The sequence below is a fragment of the Cyrtonyx montezumae genome, unplaced genomic scaffold, assembly GCF_038088225.1.
Source record: "Cyrtonyx montezumae isolate F1298 unplaced genomic scaffold, pur_monq_1.0 scaffold_33, whole genome shotgun sequence".
NCBI lineage: Eukaryota > Metazoa > Chordata > Aves > Galliformes > Odontophoridae > Cyrtonyx > Cyrtonyx montezumae.
Window position 1 is genome coordinate 2198857 of NW_027072038.1, and position 21888 is coordinate 2220744.

Here is a 21888-nt window from a genome sequence, read left to right on the forward strand (position 1 = left end):
CAACCATTAACCTCCTCCAAGCTTCTGCATAACCCAAGACTTGTCTCCTTTCAAGTCCTCTCCAGATTAGACCCAGTTATTGCAACCTCTCATTTTCCAAACTCATTTTCATGTAAGCCACACAAACTGCCAATCTTTTATCTACCACGTTGTGCTGGAAGCAAATCTAAGGCTTTGTTTTTCTTCTCCTTGCTCTTCTACTTCTGATTTTATTTAAACTTCACATCTGAAGTGCACTTAACGCATCCACCCAAGAAACCTCAAGAGAGAATACTCTCCCACTGCTGCTGTGAATGATGCATAGGACAGCAGCATCACAAAAAGCAGGTTTTAGGCAGATTAAACCCTCTAGTATCATACACACTAATTTACTGCCTCTCCCTCCAGGGTATCTCGACGCTTGACCTGACTGTTTAAGGCAGGTATTCAATCTCTGACATTCACAGCCTCAAAAGGTTTTTGCCTTGCTGCATGATTTAACAGGTAGACCTTAACATTTCTGCTGCAACTCTAGAGAGCAATGCTGCATTTTAAAGTGCTATGCGATTTCCACATGTAAAGTCATATTTGAATACAGCACAAGTGTTTCACTCCTCTCCAGCACTGATTAACTTTGGTGTTTATTTATTATTTGGATTTTTCTGAACGTTAGGTGCTAGCAGTTATTACTCAGTTTTGATTTTAAATCTCAGTTAGCATCTGTTCAAAGACTTTATACATTACATTCTCAAAATAATTCAGTTATGATCCCAAAACTCGTGCCAGAGTGCCATCTCCTGGTAAGCCAACATACTGCTATTACAGCAAAACACAACCAGAGTAACTGTTGCTGTCTTGATTCCAAACCTAAGAATTTCATTGCGACACAAATGTAAAGCTCAGAATAAAACATAAAGGAGACTGTACTGACAACTTCAGTAATGCTTCTACAGCAGGTAGAGATGAACAGCATTTAATTAGTGAGGTTTCTTTCAAGCAGCCTTAGGAGTAGGAGTCCTTGTCTTGGGAAAATCTGATGATGGCTGCAGCGAAAAGTAAAAGATACACAAAAATGAAATGGTTCTGTTTGCTTTTAAGCTTTATAAAAGCAGCCATGTACATAAAATATTTTATTCCATCTCAATAACGGTAAAAACAAGGTCACAGAAGAGATCATTTTCAGCAGAAAGTGATTTCCTGGAAGGTGGTGCAGGTATTTCACTAGGGCTGAAACAGAACAGAATGAGAAATGAAAGCAACTGTTTAAATAGGCCACCTACAGTCATCATTTTTACACTGTTCAAACCAGAAGTGTTGAAACAGTAAGATGACAGGTCAGCTACAGAGTATTTCACACTGTATGCAGAGCACACACACAAGATCAGAAAGGCCCAGAAATGAAACACAGCCTTATCATATCATGAGTATTTCACTCACCTCAGCCAGTTTGGTTTTTTTTTAATGTTATATGCCACACAACTTGAAAATGTCTTTTGGTGGTGGTGGTGGCTTTTGTTTGGTTGTGCTTTTTTAATACCAACCTTTTGGTCTTTCCTAGCCCACAGCAGTAGGAACTATACCCTCCACAAAGTCAAGCAAAGTCTCTAAACGTGTGGTAACAGCTTTGCTGCCTTACACTCTTCCCCTTCAAGGCGGAGACTGCTTCTTCCTTATTTCCCAGAAATCTAAATTCTTTTATGGCATTTTTGAAATGTGGAACACAGGTTTCAAAAATAACTTCTAAGGAATGACCTATCATAAGGGAAATATCACCACATCAAACAATTCCAGCTAAAAGAGCATACTTTAGAACATTCGTGGCTTGACTACTAAACAAATTCAGGTTTCCAAATCTAACAAACCAAAAAGCTTGAGTCCTGTTGTTTTGAGAAAAGAAAAAAGTCCTTCTGACAAAATATAGAATTAATATCAACATCCATTCACAGGATAAGTAAAATTTTACCATAAGACTTTAAATTTAGATTATTGACTTGGTTACTCTTTCTTCAAAAAGACCAAAAGCCCCATTTGCTTTCTGAACACACTTAGTTTATCAACTTCACACTATGGTTGAGCATTTGTGAGTGGGGCAAATGTGCCACAATAGATAAAACTCATCCAGTCTAATAATCACTATCACATTTCACAGGCATAACACCCAAAGTGCTGGGCAGGTATCACAACTGTAAGCATATTCACAGTATTCTTCCTAATATTAAAAAAACAAAATTATGCATGTAAACATGCATAATATTTATGTATGTATTTATAAGGTGTGGGTGGCTTTTTTTTTGTCTTTGCTGTATCTGGCAAAAAAAGAAATTCATAAACCTCTGCAGCAATTCTTACAGTTGGCAGATATTCATCCTTGCCCTCTTGAAATGGCTGAGCTTGGTCTTGCAGAGAAAGTCATTTGCTGAGTTTTTAATAACATCCACAGTATTAAATTACTATTGTTCTGTAGGCAGAGCTAATGTATAAAGACTCACAAAGATGTAGACTGCAATAAAGAGCTTTTGTCAGAATGCAGTTCATCGTGGGAGAAGAAACTATCCCTTGATTACCTGCCATGACTGCCTATGGATCAACACACTGAACCAAGTCAGGTCTTCCATGCAGCTCTGACCTTCAACCATTTTATTCATCAAAACTAGGAAAACCAGTTCTAAGTTACTGAGAACATTAAGAAATAATAAGTAATGATTTGAGTGGAATAGAGAATTAATATCTTATTTCTGAATAGAACTCACAAGAGAGAATGTAAGTCTCATACTGACCTCCACTTAGGATAATGAGAGGTAGCTGAAACCTCACCACATGGTAATGTTATTTTGAAGAGGTAACTTCATTTCCTCAGAGTGTATTTGGTTACTGCCTTCTTTATTATATACAGAATTTGTTATGCTCCTTCTCCTGGTTTGAGAACGAGTTCTTGTTTCTTGAGGTGTGGATACACAAATGCTTTTCCTCCTCCTTTTGCAAGGACCACCAGCAACGTGAACAGATTCACTGTTCTCCTTCCCCGATGCTGCAAACGGGATGAGATTTTCTTCTCTATGGTGAATATTCTCAGATTCTCTAAGGGCAGATGTGCTTATTGTTCTCCTGGTTCTGCAAGCAGAACTTAGCAGAGGAGGGTTCTGCAGAATCTCATTAGTCACTTCAATCCATGCAAGTCCTTCAATTTTGGCATCTTTATGTAGTCTCATGCTGCGTCTCACCCTACTTGTTTCACTACTCATACTAGACTTTCTTCTAAAAGGCCCTTTCACAGAGTTATTTTTTAGCTGAGGAGCAGATAAAACTTCTTCAACATTAAAAGAAGAAACTTGAAGATCATCTCCAGTTGCTTCGAAATGAAACTTTTCAATAGGAGGAATATACACATCACTACTACTTCTTCTCAGTGGTCTACCTCTTTTAGGTGGACACTCAGTTCTTTGATGAATCTCATGTACATCAATGTCCTTTTCGTTTGGAAATTCTAGCCCTGTTAGCCACTCTTTCTTCCTTGGGAAATCTCGCTGTAATTTCTCATCTTCTATCAAGAAATCACTTCCTGTTTTTTCTTTGAAACACGCAGTCTCTTCAGCTTGCTGGAAACAGTCATATGTATCAAGAACATCGTTGGTGTCTGGCACAACATCTGGAAACTGCAAAAAAAGTCTCAAAAATAACTCATACAAAATTTGTTTCAAACAGCTGACAATTAAACAAGTGCTCTAGATTTCCTCATTAAGTTTAATCATTTACAAAAATAAAAGCCAAACAACCAAAAAAATCCAAATTCACAGATCCCTGCATACTGGAAAGAACCTCCTCCAAAGAGGGGGGCAGTTTATGCTGATTGAGGCCTTCTTCAGCTGAGTCCTGAATAATTCCTTCCAAGGATGCAGATGCCATGTCTTTTCTGAGCACCCTCTCTCAGTGTTTAACCATTAACAGCTTTTTTTTCCAATGCCCCTAAAATCTTTATATATATAAATAAAATAATATTTATTATAATAAAATAATATTTATTTATCATATTATTTATAAAATAATAATATAATAAAACCAAGCACAAGACTTACTTTCTGGTACTATCCTTAAGTAAAACAGTTACCTTATTATCAACATTGGAAACAGACTTCAGATCACCTGAAATACTGGATCGTTGGAGCTGCTGCCTTCCACAATATCCAGGTCCTTAGAGCTTGGATACACAGGAACAACAGGGATGTTTTTCCCTCTCATTCTTTCAGTCACTTGCTTCTGTTGAACATCTTGATTCCATACACAAGGATGTTCATAATCTAAAAATACAGACACGTGGTTACTTGCCTCCGCTTGTGAATGTACAAAATCAGTTTCTGAAGTATCACAATAAAGTGTTTCTAGTATTTTACTCACCAAACAGAAACCAACTAAAAAAGCATTCCACATAACCTGCATTAAAAAAATCTCCCCAGAAAGCTACAGCACATCAAGTTCCTATTTGTCAGTACCCAGTGAAAGTATAGGATCTTTTTTTTGTGGTGAGCTTTCCACTGGAGCCCTGTAAGAGTTAAATTTATGCAGCTGAAGACTAATAATCTATTAGATGCTTTGCACTCTTATTTATTTCCACTTCATTCTACTCCAGAAGCCATTAAAAGTGAAAGATAAATACTGTGCTCTTTATCTGTGCACAGAACCAAAGGAAGCTCTCAACAGATTTGTAAATAACTACAAAATAAGAACAAAAGAATGACTAAGGCAAATAAAACTGAAGAACACATTACCTGGAAAATGTCCATTTGTCTGTGGAGAATTTGGAGATGAGGCAGAAGAGAAAACTTCTGGAATCTCAAGGATAGGACTCAGAAGAGGTTTCTTCGAAGCCATTTCCCTTTCCCCATATAAAGATTTTTTTACTCTTCTCTTTCTTCTTTTCCCAAAGGTTGCACGTTTTGTTTTCTGAAGAGATTGAGAGCACAATGCAAATACAAGGATCCCCTGCGGTATTTTCCAACAAGTAAGTTGCACCATTACTGGATTTTGATGGAAAACAATTTCCCTACAAATTATGTCCTGCTTTTTCTGCTCTCTTCACATTAATCTAAGAACTAGAATATAAACAAATGAGTCTTTTGGCTGAAGACTATCTTTCCACTTACAAAAGGGTTATGTGCTCTTTTCCAACACACAAAAAGCATAAAGACTTCAGAGGCCTCACACCTTCCTATCACTTAAAACTGGCATATAACTGGGCAAGTTTAAAGAACTGTCAATTGCATGCAGTTGACAAGAGAACCATAAACCATCCCTGAAGTCTCAAAGGTTATGCCCCTCACTTCTAAGGTATCTTTACCCTACAAGTAAAGAAAGCCCTACCATTCAGCCCTAAAAATAAGTCATGGAAAACAAGAGACAGACACGAAGTATTGGCAGCAACAGGAAACAAAACCATTCTTTAGAAAATTTTTAATACAAACTTGAAAATAATCATAGAAAACACACAGGAAGCGTGAGATATTTGGTAGTATTCACCAACTGCACTGGGGTGTAACTTACTTGTTTCTTTTTGGCAGCAGATATGGTCACACTCTTGGGCCTCTGAAGTTCATTCTTCCTTGGATTTTTAGTGTCTTTAACATTCTCAGTGCTGGGTGTTCTTGAGACACTACAACCAGTCCCCTCTGAAATGGTCCTATACTGTTGAAAATTAGGAATGCTAAGCTATTGGGGTGAAAGTCTACATGCAGGGCATGTTTGCTTTTTGAAAAAAGCAACACTGACCAAAAGCCACCATTAAAGAACCTTACCTTCCTTTTAGTAGAGGAACGAGTTGTTTTCGTGTATGATTCGTCAGTTTCTGCTCCTATACATGAAGAAAATAAGAATGTTGGTTCAGATCAACAAAAGTCAATTGTATTTTGGGGAAATTATGCCCACAACTTTAACACTATACACAGAATGTTTAGATCTTAGCCTTGAGTAAGATTTTGTGCATATAGGATTATCAAACAGCAAGACAAAAAAAAAAGCTTGCTTTACAAAATATATCAGAAAATTATATTCAGTAACAAAAATAATTAGCACTTAAAAATTTTCTGAGTGACAAAGACACAAATGCATTTCCTTTCCATTTTCTTCTAGTTTTGCTTGCTATTTGAAAACCATCAAAACCACAAAATCATCATTTAGATAGTAAGCCCAGTTATTTAAAGCAGTAAGCCTACTTAGATAGGCCACTTGTGTGGAAAAACATAAGCTCAAATAGCATCCAGGTAATCTAACCAACAGGCAAACTCTGCCAGCTACTACAAAGACCTTTACAGGAAAGGAAGAACATTTAACTTCTGGCACAATATCTCCTATATAAAAACAAAACAAAAAAACCCCACAACACAATTGTGTCAATTTCCATATACTGAAAGATGAAATGTCTAACTACAAATATACAAGTCAAGGTTACCTTCTGTATTTTCAACAGGTAAGAGCTCTTCTGAAACAGACACCTCCTGCAACTCCTGAAGTGGCTCAATACATTCCTGTAAGACAAAGGAAAAAAAGTTAATACACTCAACACTCACAGAGACTGTAAGAAACCATTCTTGTAGTTATTAAAAATGAAAACTTACATCACTGCAATCAAAGTTTGGTTGGGCTAATGGTTCTTCAACAAGACCTGACCTCATAAAAGGGCTGTCACGTTCTGACCCTGAACGGCAGACCGGTGTCGCTCCCTTTCGCAATGGAGTATTTGCAGGCAAAGTTTGATCAAATATTTCTGGGCTGAGATCTTCTCCAAAAGTCACTTTTTTCTTCTTTGCCCTTTGGGGGCTATACTGTTCAGTTTTCTCTGTTGCAATAAAATACACCAACTGCTTAGAAGATTTAAAGCAGACCTTTCACAGAGCAGAGACTTTCAAGGCCTTTTTACAGGTCTTAATATTCCCTTAAAGAAATCACCCACCAATCAAACAACAAAATGTCACCCTTAGACATCAATTCTACAAGAAATTTTAGTTTAGCTTTAAAAATAGAAGTCTAGAAGAGATCAGCTATCTCTCAAGTTGTAGTTGGTTACTGAGAAATTTCATGAATAGCAGGCATTTTTTTTTTTAATCATTGGTATCAATATCAGTATTAAAAGATTTTCTGATGTTTATTCTTTTTTCCCCTTGGTAACTTTATTTTCCACTTCACTCTACATGTTACCACTTAAGATCTATTTCAGTAGTGGTTAATCCATAATACTCTTCAGATCTTGCAAATCTCTTCCAATTTACAGAACAGAAGAAAAAACACAAAAAAAACAGAATCAAACCTGTTTGCAGTGCTTCACAGATGTGATCAGAGACTGTAAAAAATTCACTTCCTCCTCTGTGAACAGCATAGTTTGAGTATTCCTATCAAATGTGACAATAGCAGCTGTTAAGTACCATTTAAAGACTGTCCTTCAGATCAAAAGTGACAATAACTTCTGAAAGCAAAATTTATAATCAGTGCAACATTTTAACAAACCTATTTGCCTTCTGAGTAAAACTTAAAAGCATGAAAACAGATCTCTCCATAACAAGAAAGCTTCCAACAAACCATGACACAGAGCAAGCCATCGATACCCATCTCCAATGCATACAAATAGTCAAAAAGCATCTCAAAATACGAATCAATTTCTACTGTAAGTTAATTAACCAACCTTCATGTAGTCTGTCAGTTGCTTCACTGGTGTTTTCCTCAAAACAGATCGCAGCTGTGAGCCACTCTGTGTGGTCTCACTTAATGAAGCATTTCTGATTTGCAGTGGTGTGACAGGTGGCTTGCTTTCATCGTATATTTCCACAATTAGTTCTTCTGCAAAATCAACTTTTTTCCTGCTTTGATCTGATACGACATGACTCCTAACTTCTTTACTGATGTGGTCAGAACTGGAATCTTTAAAGCAAGTAAACATGAAAGTTAAAGACTGAAGTAAAATTGAGAAGCCTTTAGTATTAGCTCTATGAAAAACACATGTATTCCTCTCAACAGGATCTGTCATCTACTTCAGTATCTCAAGAAAAATCACTCTTCTCTGCATTTTTGATAGCACTGTGCCATATTTACAGTCCATATTTTGAGCAATTCACGAAACAAAATGTGAAAATTGAATGTTGCATGAAGGATAAGATTTCTGCAGAGCATTTCACTCCCCAGGAGTCTCTGTATTCCCTTGTGCTTCACAAACACAAAGTGCTCAACAATACTTTTCCTTAAGAATGGCCACATTAAGGGAAACTAGACAGCGATTCCCATCCTGTGTCTCAGTTTTAGCTTGCTTTCTGTAGCAAGGGGCCTTCCAAACATTTCAGCTCCTTTCATAAAATCCACTTCCTTCCTGCAAACTTTAATAGTAACATGTTTAATACCATTGAGAAAGCTCTTCATTCAGTTTGTAGAATGGGACTTGAGACTCCTGTGCTGCAACACCTGAATGGACTGCAATATGGAGTAGCTTTTGTCCCTATTATCATGCACTCCAATAGCTTTTATCTCAAAGTTATATCAGGTTCCTACTGTATTATAAATTGTAGCCAAGATGACAAGCATGGGGTGACTGCTTGTCAAATGTTTCTTTACAGACATCCTAATTTCTTTCTTTCTTTCATAACAATATAACAAGATTGTAATAGCAATGAATCCTCTTACCATGGCTTGTTTCTAAGATATCTCTAACAGCCTCCGAATACTCAATAGCATTGTCTTGCTTATAAGTCTGTTCCTAGAGAAGTTACAAGAATACAAAGATGATACATACGCACACATATAAGATAAGATAGAGGTCAAAATGATCTAGTCAGTTTTGCAAAGCACTTGACATTTATGGCACCCGTATTTGCCAAATCTGTGAATTCAATGTGCCACACAGTGGATTCAAAAGGAATTTACACATATTTACATTTTAGGAATTGAATAAAATAAGCTTTTCTTTGTAATTATCAGAATAACCTTGTTGACTAGGAAAGCTTACAGCATTCCCACTGTCCATAACATCAGTGTCTATCCTGGATTTTGCTTTCCTTAACTTGTGATAATAAGACAACACTCTTCCAAGGGAGATTTGGAGTGCAATTTACTTTCTTTGCCCACACTTGGATAAGTACCTTTGAAACAGCAGCCGGTTCAGTGAGGTTTTGCTGTAAAGACAAGATGGTGCATACCCTCCTAGCAGACTTTTTGCCATTGGTCAAATCCTGTTTTAAATTTTCTTTCAAATCAGCTCCATTGCAGTCAAACACGAAAGCTTTACTCTTCTGACCCAGACTGTGTTCTTTTGTGACAGGTGCTTTGTTCTGAGCTGCTGTGATGAAAAACAAATCAGTTTCAGATTTTTGAGTGAATGCTATTTTTGTGTTTCTTCATGAAAAGATAGGATCATTTTATCATCATCTTGTCACAGAATGATAAGATTAGAGAAGGTAAGTTATTTTTTGAGTCAGCAAAAAAAAAACCATTAAGTTTTCACTTTTACTTTGGAAATAATATTAGCAAATTGTTCTTTCTGCACAAACATAATCAAGACCAGCAGTACAGCCTTGTCACAGTTACCACCATGCTGCCCTGCTTTTGCTATATGTGCTGTTTTAATCAAGAAATAAGGAAATTCACAGTAGTGGAACATGATTTCTAAACGTACTTAAACTGTTGAACAGAAGACTTAACATCACATTCAAGACAGATATGAGTTACAAATAATCAAAGCCAAACAAAAACCCCAAGCCATTGTCAGCTCTTACAAAGGAAAACATTTTTAATGCTGTTTCATCTGTATAGGCTTAAAGGAAGACCTACTATTTAAAATGAATCTTTTAGCAGAAATACAATTAACTTACAACAGCTGACTTCCTGAGAAGTATCAGATACTTGTGAGAGTCCAGAGGAGCTCCTCTTCCCTTCAGCTCCGTGAACTGATTTAAAAGTTGTTTGAAAGATATCCATTTTGCTCTTCAATGACCTGGCATACTGAAAAGGACTGGCCTGCTAAAGGAAAATCAACAACAGCAAACACTTCCCTCCAAGATGACATGGAATTTTTTTTAGTTCGTATTTATACCTTTGACATAAAGCACACTCAGGGAAGCAGCAAGTATTTTATCTCACTGCTGTTTCACTCATATGGTGAAAAACAGGTAGAAAAGGAACAATATCACAAAATATGTTGTTGTTCTCTTTCCCAATCTGTCCCCCTACGCCATTTCCAGAATTTGTTTTCTATGAGTCTGTGTCGGTTTGAATTAAATACAAGTCTGATTTAAAAAAGGAAAAGAAAAAAAAAAGGAAAAATCACTGATGTTAGTATTTACTTAAATCTGAACCATGTAAGTTTAACTAGTCTGATATATACATATAGTGAATGCAGCTAAGCAAAGGCTATGGTAAGTGAAAATTAAAATAAGTGAGCAAGTCAAACACAAAAGAGATTCCTGACTCTACAGAAACAAAACCAGTATCAACTCTCTATTTTAAAATATGATGTTCATGGAAAACCAAGAAAATTAAGGCCACAGTTATTTCTTCTACTGACTCCTGGCTTGGACCTGTATTCTCTTTCTGCCAGCAGGTGCTAAACTGGAAGACTACACATACTGACCTCAAGGGGAATTCAAATGATGCATTAGACATTTGAGAAAGACCCTCACCTGTGTGAAATCTTCTTTCTGCCTATTGCTTTTCTGCTGGGCAAGGTACTGAATGAGGGCATTGTTTTCTGGAGACCCCCGTGCTCCGATGGCTGATCTTCGGCTCAGCTTTAGTGCAGCTGGAGACTTAGCTGAAATGAAGACAGGAGGAAAAAAACACAGCGAAGATTCACAGAAGAACACTGTTCTAATGTTGTTTTTTTTTTTTAATTTTGTTTTCTTCAAGAGTGGTTATTTAGCTGCTGGGCTCAGGAAACTTTCCTTCTCTTCCATGTTGTTTTTCAATCAACTCCCTAAAAATAGGCCCTCAAACTTTGTACAACAGAAAAGTAAGACTCCGACCACTGTTTTTCCAAGTAAGAAAAAAAAAAGGAATAAAAAGCAACTATACCATGCATCAAGAGAGAAACTGAGCATTTTTTCTTTTCAAATACAAGTTAAGGAACATGAATACTTGTGGAGTTTTTCTGACTACTCCCACATTAAACTCACTGACAGCTAATCACTGGAACAGAAAAAAAAATAGGCAATTAGAGCTAATAAGGAATGAAATAAAATTCCTACCCTTGGACTTATTGTAACTCAGCTGGTCACCATGAACCTGACTGATGCTTTTGATAGGGGACTGTACTGGACAACCTCCTGATGTCTGTTCCTCGGTGAAGAACAGCAGACAGCACTGATCACTGCAGCCTTGCCTTACCTGTAGATCCACTAACAAATCTTTCTGGGGTAATCCCAAAATCAGCAGTCGTTACGGTTGCAAAGTCAACATTTTTTCTCCTCTGCTTCTCCAATAATCCACAGTAGGATTTTTCTTCTCCTTTGACCCTTGCAGGAGTCAAATAGCAATCATCTCCCAGAGGCTCAGGTCCACCTGAAACATTCTCCTTGCTGCTCAGAGGCCGGGTAGCTTCACCAACCACAGCCCTTTGGGGAGTGTCCAAAGGGCATTTCGCCCGTGGATGGCTGAGAGCATCCTCTGTGTCCTGGTGCAATCCCTGCTCTCGGCCTTCAGTCCCATTGCTTACATTCTCCTTCTCAGACGCCATTTCAGCTCTGGGCTCAGACACTTTGCAAACCTTCCTCTCTTCTGACAGGGCTCTCTTCCTTCGCTGTCCAATTTCTGCTCTCGTTGCCTGTAATTTCCAGCATAGCATCTACAACATTGGACCGTGCGTTGTGTTTTAAGATTAAAAAACCCAATGAGCCGTTCTTTGTCCTCCCATAACGACAGCCCCCTGCCAAAAGGGACAAGGAGCTTTAAGAGGGATTTGATAAAAGAGCCCACAGATGATCTGAAACGACTGCAGCTCCAGGAATACCCCGAGGGGGAATGGGGGAAAGCCCAGAACCCACATAGAAAGTAAAGAAACACAGGGCTGTGCTTTTACTTTGCGACAAACGTCTAAGTTTCGCGCCTAAGAGCCTATTTTAAGAACAACCGCATCGCAATTGCCGTTACAACGGGTTACGAGCAGCTTAACTTCGGGATGGGGGACTTTTAACACGCTCACATCTCTCGCATTCTGTTCCCCCAGGTTTTAAAGCTCAAGGAAACGGGTCGGGACGTTTGGTCCCACAGCAGTCCACGCGGTCACGTGTTCGGTTCCACGGACGGACCGGACAGCGCAGAGCGGGAGCGGCCACACGGGTGGCATCCCGGTGCCGCCACCGCCCCTCCACCCCCTCAACGCTTCCCGCTCCCCTCACCACAGCCCCCGCTCCCCTCAGCCCCACTCGCGCCTCTCACGTTCAAACCGCGGAGGGATCAGTGACCATTACTCTCGCGCCGCAGTGCCATTTTGAAAGAAACGGTCGGCGACGCGAGCCGCGCCCGCGTGACAGCGCGCACCAATCGCAGGCCGCGCTCGGGTTTCAAGGACCCAACTCTTCCTTTGATTGGCTGCCGGAGCAGCGCTGTCCCCGCTCCCTTCCCGCCCTCTCGCCGTTTCCCCGCCCCTCCGGCAGGAGGCGTTTTTCATTGGCCAGCGGCTGGGCTGCGATTGGCCGCAGCTCCCGTCGCTCAGGGAGCGCTGCTTTCCGGGTTCGGCGGCAGGACGAGCGGGGCGCCGCTGGCGCAGCATGAGGCGGGTCACGCTGTTCGTTAACGGCAGTCCCCGGAACGGGAAGGTGAGGGGCGGGGGCTGCAGCCTGTGAGTTAGGCTTTGGAAACCCGTACGTGTTGTTTTATGTGGTATTCTGCTTCCCTCTACTCGCTTGGGGCCGGAGGGCTGCCTGCCGTGGTTGTCATTGGGGCAGTGGGGGCTGGGGTTGGGGCCTAGGCCTGAGTGTGGGGCAGCGCTGGGTGCTGTGAGGAAGCGCCCTGAACTGCCAGCCGCGGTTCCCTGCAGTTCAACTTCCTCTTAGCGGTGTTGCGCTGGTAGATCCGTGCCCTGAGCAGGTCAGCGATGTGCTGCGGCCTTCCTGTGCTGTGCCTTCTGCTGGCCAGCTGATAAATAACCCTCCCTTCAACTGCCTTCAAAGTCGAGCAGCGATGTCTGAAGCGAAAGCAGTTCAGGTTTTCAGGCCCAACGCTGCAGCAGCCCCAGTGTGGTTCCCTTCTCGTTGCAGGTGGTGGCTGTGTATGGCACGCTGTCGGATTTGCTGTCTGTGGCGAGTAACAAGCTGGGAATCAAAGCAACCAGTGTCTACAATGGGAAAGGTGGACTCATCGATGATATTGCTTTGATCAGGTAAGGCTGATCCTATAAATGACCAATCACAGATGGAGATTAATAGCCTATTAATGTTCTGACCTTAATGAGGGCTGGAGCACCTTTCCTGTGTCAAAATGCAGAGTGTCAGGCTTGTTTAGCTTGGAGAAGACTCCAGAGGGACCTCATTGTGATCTTTCAGTACTGGAATGGAACTTAAAAGCAGGAGGGGGACTGACTTTTTACGTGCCATGATGGGACAGAGTGGAATGGCTTTAAACTAAAAGAGAAGAGATCTAGGTTGGATGTTAGGAGGAAGCTCTGTACCCAGGTGGTGAGGGTCTGGCACTGTTGCTTAATTCTTACTAATGGCAACTGATCATCGTTTACCTGAAGCTATTCAAGAGTGGATCCCAGTGTCACTTAAATGTATAAAAAACTGTTAAATTTTTTATTTATTCCTATTTCTCTTCCCCCTACCCTCTCGCCTTGCAGAGATGATGATGTTCTGTTTGTCTGTGAAGGGGAACCGTTCATTGGTAAGTCTCTGTAATTCTTCAGCCTTCTCTTTACGTGAACAGATTGTGACAGGACAGGGGGAATGGATTTAAACTAAAAGAAGGAGGATTTAGGTTCAGTGTAGGAGGAAATTCTTAGAGGGCAATGAGGCCCTGGCACTGCTGCCTGGGGAAGCTTTGGGTGCCTCATTCCTGGAGGTGCCTCCAGTGGGACCCTGGGCACCCTGGTATGGTGGGGGGCAGTGGCAGGGGATGGGTGGGCTTGGAGGTCCCTCCAACCTAAGCCATTCTATGATTCAATGCTTTGCTTCTAGTGTTTTCAGAAACCTCTTTCTATATGGAGGATTCAGAAGTGTTCACAATCCTGACATCTGTGTTCTTGTCACATATGTAGATCCTCAGACTGATGCGAGACCTCATGAAGAACTGACAGGGTCACACACAGACTGGTTAACACTCAATGTTGGAGGTCGATACTTCACCACCACACGGTAAAAATGGGGCTAGTTCAGTTGGCATTCCCTTCAGTAAGGTAGTATAGCAGTTGGTGTGTGTTCAGGTAGTGAGACTTTGGATGCTGTTGAGAAAGAGCTAGAAAAATCATTTGCTATGGAGTAGGAGGGCTTTTGCAGCTTTTTCAGTATTAAGCATTTGTTGCTGCTGTTCTGAAACAAATCCTTAAACAGTTTACATATGTGGTAACAGCAGTGTAAAGCCTGGACAGGCCTGCATTTATCCCTGGAGTGTTTCAGATAACAAAGTGCTTTGTATTTAAAATACCTTTGATACACCTCAGATCAGAAGTGTATTTTGTTATCTCCTCTGAAATTAAATCAGGAGTTGGAATGCATATCACACACCATTCGTTACCTCGGAGGTGCCAAGGGCAGGAAATGCATTCCCTCCAGCAAATGGGTCTCGTAGCAAAACTTTCCATTCTAAAAATAAAATTGCACTGCCTTTATTTTCTAGGAGTACTTTGGTTAATAAAGAACCTGACAGTATGTTGGCCCACATGTTTAAAGATAAAGGTTAGTATCTCAAAATAAAACTCACCCTTTAAGCTAATGAATCCAAGCAGGTAAAAGGCACTATGAAGTTAAAAGCTCCTGTTCACATGTTCAAGTATTAAAAGTATGTTAAAGTATCAAAGCACAATATAGGGTCGTTCTCTTTAATTGTGTATTTCTCCTTTTCAAATAATAGCTGTCTCATGAATTGAAAATGGAACTTAATATTAACCAGGGTTAATATTTTGGAGTCTTTTTTTTTTCTAGTTTTTTCTTACTGTTACATTTTACTCCGTTTTCTGAACACTGAATGTGATGTGTTTACCAATGAGGGGCAGATTAAAATCTTAATGCTGCTCTTGCTCTAGCAATGGTTCTTAGGCACGTCATGAAATGTGTTTTAGCCACTTACAGCAGGAAGGAGTTAGATGCAAGGGGAATTTTCCCCTCCGCTCCTATTTTCCTCCCTTTTCTCTCAGAAATGCCCCTTCTTGTGGGAGGTTTCACTCTTGTAACCCCTTGATAGTAACAACCTGAAACTTGAACCGAATGCTTTCAGATTTAATGATGTGTATTTTGTGGCTATAGATGCCTGGGGAAATAAGCAAGATCACAGAGGAGCATTCCTAATTGATCGCAGTCCAGAGTATTTTGAGCCCATTTTGAACTATCTGCGTCATGGACAGCTCATTGTAAATGATGGCATCAATTTGCTAGGTGGGTATTACCTGCATGACATCTCCTAAATTAATGTTCTTTAAAAGTCAAACTTTGCCCTTAAAGAAATGTGATGAAATCACTGGGCCTTTTGTCTGCTTATTGAAATGTTTGATATTTTACTATGGAGAGTTTATTCTCAAACGGTGCCCTGGATTTGATATCTTAATACTTGCACTGGAAATTCATTTTTTTTTTTCTTTTTAACTGGCAGCAAGCTCACTTTTCCTCTGTGCCATTACAATATGATGTGTATGTCTGACAGCTCTATTAGCTCATGCATTTGTTAGGGATTTCCTAGGGTTCAGCAAGTGCTCTGTTCATCTGTTGGTTAGTGTAGCTAAAAGAGAGTTATGGCAAACAGGGGAAGTCACTTGAATTGGTGGTCCTCTGATAGTAAGGGTGGATTAATCTGAAGCTTGTATGCTTGTCATGGCTGTGCATTGCCTTCTCCAGTAAGGGAAGAGTGGTATCTCATTTAATGGCTCCATGTAAATAACAAACACTGCTTTGTTTTGTTAGGTGTTTTGGAAGAAGCCAGGTTTTTTGGTATCGATTCATTAATTGAACATCTAGAAATAGCTATTAAGGTAACTTGCTTGCTTTTATACATGAATGTGCATGTCCTGCTCTTCCAGGCAATCTATAATTTAGTCCTGTCCGTATTAGCTTGTAAACAACTCTCTCAACAGAACTCCCAGCCAGCAGAGGACCACTCCCCTATATCTCGAAAAGAGTTTGTGCGATTCCTGCTGGCAACCCCAACCAAGTCCGAGCTGCGATGTCAGGTGTGGAAATGCAAACTCTGCCTTGTGCTGTAGTGTTGTTTTCAGGTGTTGAAATGTCCTGCAGCATCATAGGATGACGTGAAATTCAAGCATGTGCTTCCCCACCCCTGCATTCCTCTTTTTAATTGAGTTTTGATTTCAAGCTGTGGCAGAGTAACTTTAGTATGAGATTTGAGTGCTGTGTTTGGGCTGCTTTACTTTAGATCAGTTTGTTAAGGTGGTTTATTTACATGTAGGATGCACTCAAATAACCAAAGCCAATGCTTTACAGCTTTGTGTTGGCTTTAGTCTTACCTAATAGAAGACGTTCTCTTGTTGTGTGTATGTATGTGTGTGTGTGAGGTAAATTATGTTCTTAACTGCTCTGTATTCAGAGCTACACCTTGCCTTTTGTAACTTTTTGGGGTTGGTTTTGGTTTTAGGGTCTCAATTTCAGTGGAGCAGATCTTTCCCGACTTGATCTTCGATATATCAACTTCAAGATGGCAAACCTAAGCCGCTGCAACCTAGCACATGCCAATTTGTGCTGTGCAAATCTTGAAAGAGCTGACCTCTCTGGATCAGTGCTTGACGTAAGAACTGCTATGCTTTGGAAAGTCTGTCCTGTTATTGTAAGGAAAGAGGAATTAGAGCAAGTTGGGGGGAGGTGAGGAGGAGTGTGTGGAATGACCTGCTGTCCTGATGAAGTAATATCAAGTTCTTACACTGCCTCAAAACAAAAAGGCTGTTTTGCTTTAGTAGATTCACTTCCTATACGCATAAATGAAGACTGCAATCTGACTACTTCTGGCACTGTTCATTGCTTGGATTTCACTGATGCATTTATCTCTGTCAGTGTGCAAACCTCCAAGGGGTTAAGATGCTGTGCTCCAACGCAGAAGGAGCATCTCTAAAAGGGTGCAATTTTGAAGACCCATCAGGCCTTAAAGCTAATTTGGAAGGTAAGAGGTTTTTCCATGTTAGGTCCTCTGTGGAAACTGAGCTACGTGTGTTTTAAGCTCTGTGTGTTATGTACAAGATTTGAGCCATGGTTTGTGCGATTCCATATTGACCTTAAGAGAGGCTACATACGCAAAACTGAGTGGAACTGTATAATCATCACAGTTAATATCAATTTATGTGGCCCTGAACAAGCATTCTTCTGCAATTCCATGTTGTTAACTGTTCTTCCTTTGTAAAGTACTTTTGCGTTCTAGGTGCTAACCTGAAAGGTGTTGACATGGAAGGCAGTCAGATGACAGGAATAAACCTCAGAGTTGCAACACTGAAAAATGCAAAACTAAAGAACTGTAATCTCAGAGGAGCAACTTTGGCAGGAACTGATTTGGAAGTGAGTTACAGTTTGTTTTATATACTAAATGGTCAACTGGTAGAATTCTGGGGATTGCTGGCATTCAGCAGAAACAAATCCAGCTGTTACTGTGGAAAGCTACTACTATCTTACTCTTGTTTTAGTTGTATCTTGTGATAGAGTGGGGAGATTGAAGTTACAGAAGCATACATGGCTTCTGTGTAAATGCAGTTAAAAGTTTTTGAACCAAGTTCTGGGTGCATTCAACTAATACTTGATCTCTTTTACCCTTTAGAACTGTGATCTTTCAGGCTGTGATCTACAAGAAGCTAATTTGAGGGGATCTAATGTAAAAGGAGCTATTTTTGAAGAGATGCTGACACCGTTGCACATGTCTCAGAGCGTCAGATAGGCAAGAGGAAGAAGAGGAAGGAATTAAAACATGGTGACTTTCATCACGTCCTCCCCTTACTAAGTTAGAAGTGTTGGTTATTAGACAACTTATATTTGCAGTAGTGCCTAATTAAGCTATTTTGATTGCTTTTTGGGGAGGGAGCTTTAACTGAAGAGGTAGGAAAAGATAAACAGATATTCTACCTCTACAAACAGAGGGAGGAAGTGGACCTGTTCTAGGATCAGAGCACGTGGCTTCTGGTTGATGAGCATTGCCTCACTACAGAATTCATTTTTATTTATAAAGCACAATATATGCAATTCTATTTATTAAATCTGTAGCTGCAATATGAATAGAAAATGTTATTCATGTATGGTAGCATCAAAGTTCAGGTTTACAGTTAGTCCAACTGTAAATACACTAGTTTCTTCATTCATGCACAGTACGTTAAATGAAATGTGGTTTAGATAATGTCCACAAGATGTTTTCAGGTACTCTTCTGGGTTGAAGACAACAGTTAACTGTCATCATAGGTAATGTATTGCCTTGTAGTAGTTAGGATTCAGGTATAGAACAGCTTTATTATCTTCTAAAATGTGCTGTGGAAACCACTTCCACTGAAGAGATCTGCATACACAGCAGATTTGGTTATAACAGAACCATCCTTGTTCAAAATGGGACTGCTTATTTAATCTTTTCCAAATTAGTATACGGTTGCACTATCGATTACAGCTGCTAAGGAAACATTCTCTTGCTTTCAAATGTCCTGTCCATTCCCAACCTGGAGTTACCTGTAGGTTTTCTTCATTCTTGGTGGGGAATTAGATGTACATGGGGAAAATACAATCCACTGTCACCAGAGAGGAGCACTGGGGCCACAGCACCTACTCCTTCTCCCCTGCCATGCCTCCAAGGTATGAATAAATGGCACTTGTTTCCCTTCCATGTACTATGCAAATACTGTTGTACACCAAAACTTTGACTGCATGGGCATAATCCTTTCCCCAGCCAGATCTCAGTATACCACTTTGGGCCTGCTTAAAAGTGGCTGTGAAAGCCTCCTGCATGGGGCAGAGTGCCCTTCCCACAGCTGCTTTACATGCGAGCAGATACAGAGCTATGTGACTTCTGCAGTACACAGCATTTCTTTAGGTGGTGGTGCACTTCATCTCAGCTGTTTCCACTGTAATACCAAGCTTAGTTCTCATCTAACCTTTATTTTATACTCAATCAAAAAGCACAGGAAGAAACTATACCAAAAAACAAACGGTGCATCACGAACTCTTACCTCAGATGCTTCTTGAAAATACCCCAAAGGTAAAACTAACATTGAATCCAAGGGAATAGAGCTGTTACTGAAATAGAGCTGTTACTGAAGTCCAGAACAAACGCATCTTAAAACTCACAGGATGTGCTCTGTCAGTGGTGGTTTGAGTTCCAGTTTGCTGCGTTGCCTCTCATGTGCAGTGCAGAATTTCTTTGTCCTCTGAACAGAAGTCGTATTTATTGTCTCAGTGGTTGCTATGAAAATGCTGCTTTGCTGTTGATCTCGAAAGATTAGTTTAGGAACAGTTTGTGATGAGTTCCAGGGGGTGAGTGTGGGATTATTATCAAGTTGGGCTGACTCAGGCATATTGTGTGAGCTCCCAGGGCTTAAAATCCTACAGCTGCATGGTTCAGAACTGGGGGTTTCTTTTCTGGATTCCCTGGCCTCTAATCTGGCTCTAGGATAACACCCTGTCCTTGCTGAAATACATCCATAGGGAAATACTTCATGGTTTTTGGAGTCCCATCTCCCACCCTATCACTTTCACTGAGTGATGTGTATGTTGCAGAAGAAGATTCCTAGGGCTAGAGAAATAAATGAATTATTTTTCTTTATCGTATTTTGTAGCTAGCAGAAGTAAAATACTGTATGGGAAAATATATTTTCATAATCACTGTGTATAAAATATATTTGAACTTTCACTGAAGCACTATGTCTTAAAGAATCACAGCATGTGGTGTCATTCATTCACAGACGAATTTAAGGTACCTCTTTTGCTACAACAGAGCTGTATGAATAGCCCGAAGTGGCATATGTGGAAATGGCAGGTTCCAGCCTGATTCAAACTGCATTAATAAAAGTGGAAAGTGTACAAGTGTCTTTGTCTTACTTGAATTTCATCTAGAAGGACAAGAAGGCAGAAAAGATGCCAGATCTTAAAATTCACTGCTGCTTGCCTACAATCTATAGCTAAAATTGACTTTTGCTGTTTGTGAGACAGAATTCTGAACATCCCTCTTGCTGAACAGGCAGTTTGTGCTGTGACAGAAAGCAGAAGAGCTTTTTACATTTGAGAATGAAGTTTACCTGTTAGAAAAGCAAGAAACAGACTTAGGAGGGGTCGATTACTGCAGTATTTGATTCATTCTGCTTGAGAATAACCATGCCCTTTCTCACCTTTTTTTCAACGTGTCATTCATCTGCTTTGTCCTCATCCATCATATTTGCTTAATAAAATACCTGAAGCCAGAAGTCACTGAGCACAATTTAAATAGATGATTGATTTAGAACCACAGTCTGGCTTAGGTTGGAAGGGACCCCAAGGCTTCCAACCCCCTGCCACAGGCAGGGCCACCAACCTCCAGCTCTGGTACTAGCCTGGGTTACTTAATAAAACTTAAAGCATTTCCAGATGAAAAAACTGTGCTTGACTTCAGCCTGCATAGACTATATTAGACTGAAATCATCAGCCCTTTATGATAGAACACTGCTAATACAAACACAAGGCATATGGAAAGTCAGTGTCTAGGAGCAATTCTGAAGAGTCTGTGCCAACCATATTTATCAGCGGCTGAAAGTGAAGAGAGGTCACGTGAAAAACCCAGCTCTACGCTTTGATTTCTTCTGACTGAAGCTCTCCCAGACCTTGGCTCAGCCTTCCACGTGGGCTCTGCCAAAAATCAGAGTCCTTTGTTGGTTCCAGGGCTGCAATGTGGGCAGACAGATCCAGCTGCAGACCTCTCCTCAACCTCCCATCTCCTTTACAGAACTTGGGACCGTGCCCCAGAGTTGAACACGAGACATGGGAACAGCTCACACACCACTGCAGCTCCTTCCTGATGTGCTTCAGGAGGAGCACAGTGAGGGCAGCTGGGAGACTTGGCTTCAGGTGGTGGGTTAATAAGAGGTGCAATCGTCAGGCTCCCTCCCCTCTTTCAATGCCATCCTTCAGGATGAGCAAAATCTTAAGTTTCCTCCGTATTAACCTTAATTTCAGCTTGGCAGAGCAGGGAAGGAAGTAGTCATAAAACAAAATCTCCCTACTCGAGTGATCTGCCTACACTAAGGTAACCTTTCTCCCACTGAAACCAACTATTTTCACAGCTTGATCAGTTTATCAGCTGAACTAATGTTGGCTCCTCTTGCTGTGAGCAGGAGCATTACAGCAGGAAAAATTACTCCTTGCTAAAGTCACTAAATCCTCCTTCGACTATTTTCTTATTAAATTACATTTAATCCATTAATCTCAGAGAGGTCACAGGGGCAGGAACAGAGGATGTTTAAAGACCACTAAACATGATACATTCAATTGCACATAAAACAGTGCCGAGCAAGTCAAAACTGGCCAGGTGGCCAAAAAAATAAAGTTTCTGCCATCAGAATTATTGAATTTGACTTCTGAATGCAGATGGCTACCACCACCTCTTCAAAATCTGCAGTGCATGAAGACTCAAGGACAAAAAGAAACTCCAAGTGTTTTAACACCTAACTTCACACACCCATCTATATGTACGTGTGTATCTATATATATATATACCCATGCATAGGGTTCTCCATATATAGAGTCCTATTCATGCAAGAGAGTTCCTTCCTCAACACATGCACAACCTCACAAATGTGTC

The 21888-nt window shown here is 40.4% G+C and overlaps 2 protein-coding genes across 3 annotated transcripts; one reads left to right on the forward strand and one right to left on the reverse strand.

Moving 5' to 3' along the window:
- Positions 1-2778: 2778 nt before the first annotated feature.
- CDCA2 (cell division cycle associated 2) lies at positions 2779-11831 on the reverse strand. Its single transcript, XM_065745177.1, has 14 exons — positions 11329-11831; positions 10626-10756; positions 9819-9963; positions 9090-9283; positions 8635-8707; positions 7646-7881; positions 7274-7355; positions 6585-6805; positions 6419-6494; positions 5766-5821; positions 5515-5655; positions 4743-4917; positions 4120-4274; positions 2779-3632 (listed from the first exon to the last, which is right to left on the reverse strand). The coding sequence occupies exons 1-14, from the start codon at positions 11783-11785 to the stop codon at positions 2790-2792; spliced, it is 2985 nt and encodes a 994-aa protein (XP_065601249.1). The 5' UTR covers positions 11786-11831; the 3' UTR covers positions 2779-2789.
- An 877-nt stretch (positions 11832-12708) lies between these two features.
- Positions 12709-18755, forward strand: KCTD9 (potassium channel tetramerization domain containing 9). Of its 2 annotated transcripts, XM_065745068.1 has the most exons (12): positions 12709-12758; positions 13200-13321; positions 13778-13821; positions 14195-14291; positions 14773-14831; positions 15399-15527; positions 16050-16117; positions 16220-16315; positions 16738-16887; positions 17151-17256; positions 17512-17645; positions 17902-18755. In XM_065745068.1, the coding sequence occupies exons 1-12, from the start codon at positions 12711-12713 to the stop codon at positions 18016-18018; spliced, it is 1170 nt and encodes a 389-aa protein (XP_065601140.1). In that variant the 5' UTR covers positions 12709-12710; the 3' UTR covers positions 18019-18755. The 2 variants fall into 2 exon arrangements, with proteins under 2 accessions (XP_065601140.1, XP_065601139.1); XM_065745067.1 differs by having other exon boundaries at positions 16050-16315.
- The last annotated feature ends 3133 nt before the right edge of the window (positions 18756-21888 follow it).

Excerpts from the sequence above, each read along its gene's own strand:
- CDCA2 (XM_065745177.1), bottom strand. The coding sequence starts at position 11,785 with ATGCTATGCTGGAAATTACAGGCAACGAGAGCAGAAATTGGACAGCGA. Across the intron at positions 7,356-7,645 it reads AACTGACAGACTACATGAAG|GAATACTCAAACTATGCTGT; the intron begins GTTGGTTAATTA and ends CACATTTGATAG. Across the intron at positions 5,822-6,418 it reads ACCTGTTGAAAATACAGAAG|GAGCAGAAACTGACGAATCA; the intron begins GTAACCTTGACT and ends CTTCATGTATAG.
- KCTD9 (XM_065745067.1), top strand. The coding sequence starts at position 12,711 with ATGAGGCGGGTCACGCTGTTCGTTAACGGCAGTCCCCGGAACGGGAAG. Across the intron at positions 16,316-16,737 it reads AGTCCGAGCTGCGATGTCAG|GGTCTCAATTTCAGTGGAGC; the intron begins GTGTGGAAATGC and ends TTTTGGTTTTAG. Across the intron at positions 16,888-17,150 it reads TCTCTGGATCAGTGCTTGAC|TGTGCAAACCTCCAAGGGGT; the intron begins GTAAGAACTGCT and ends TATCTCTGTCAG.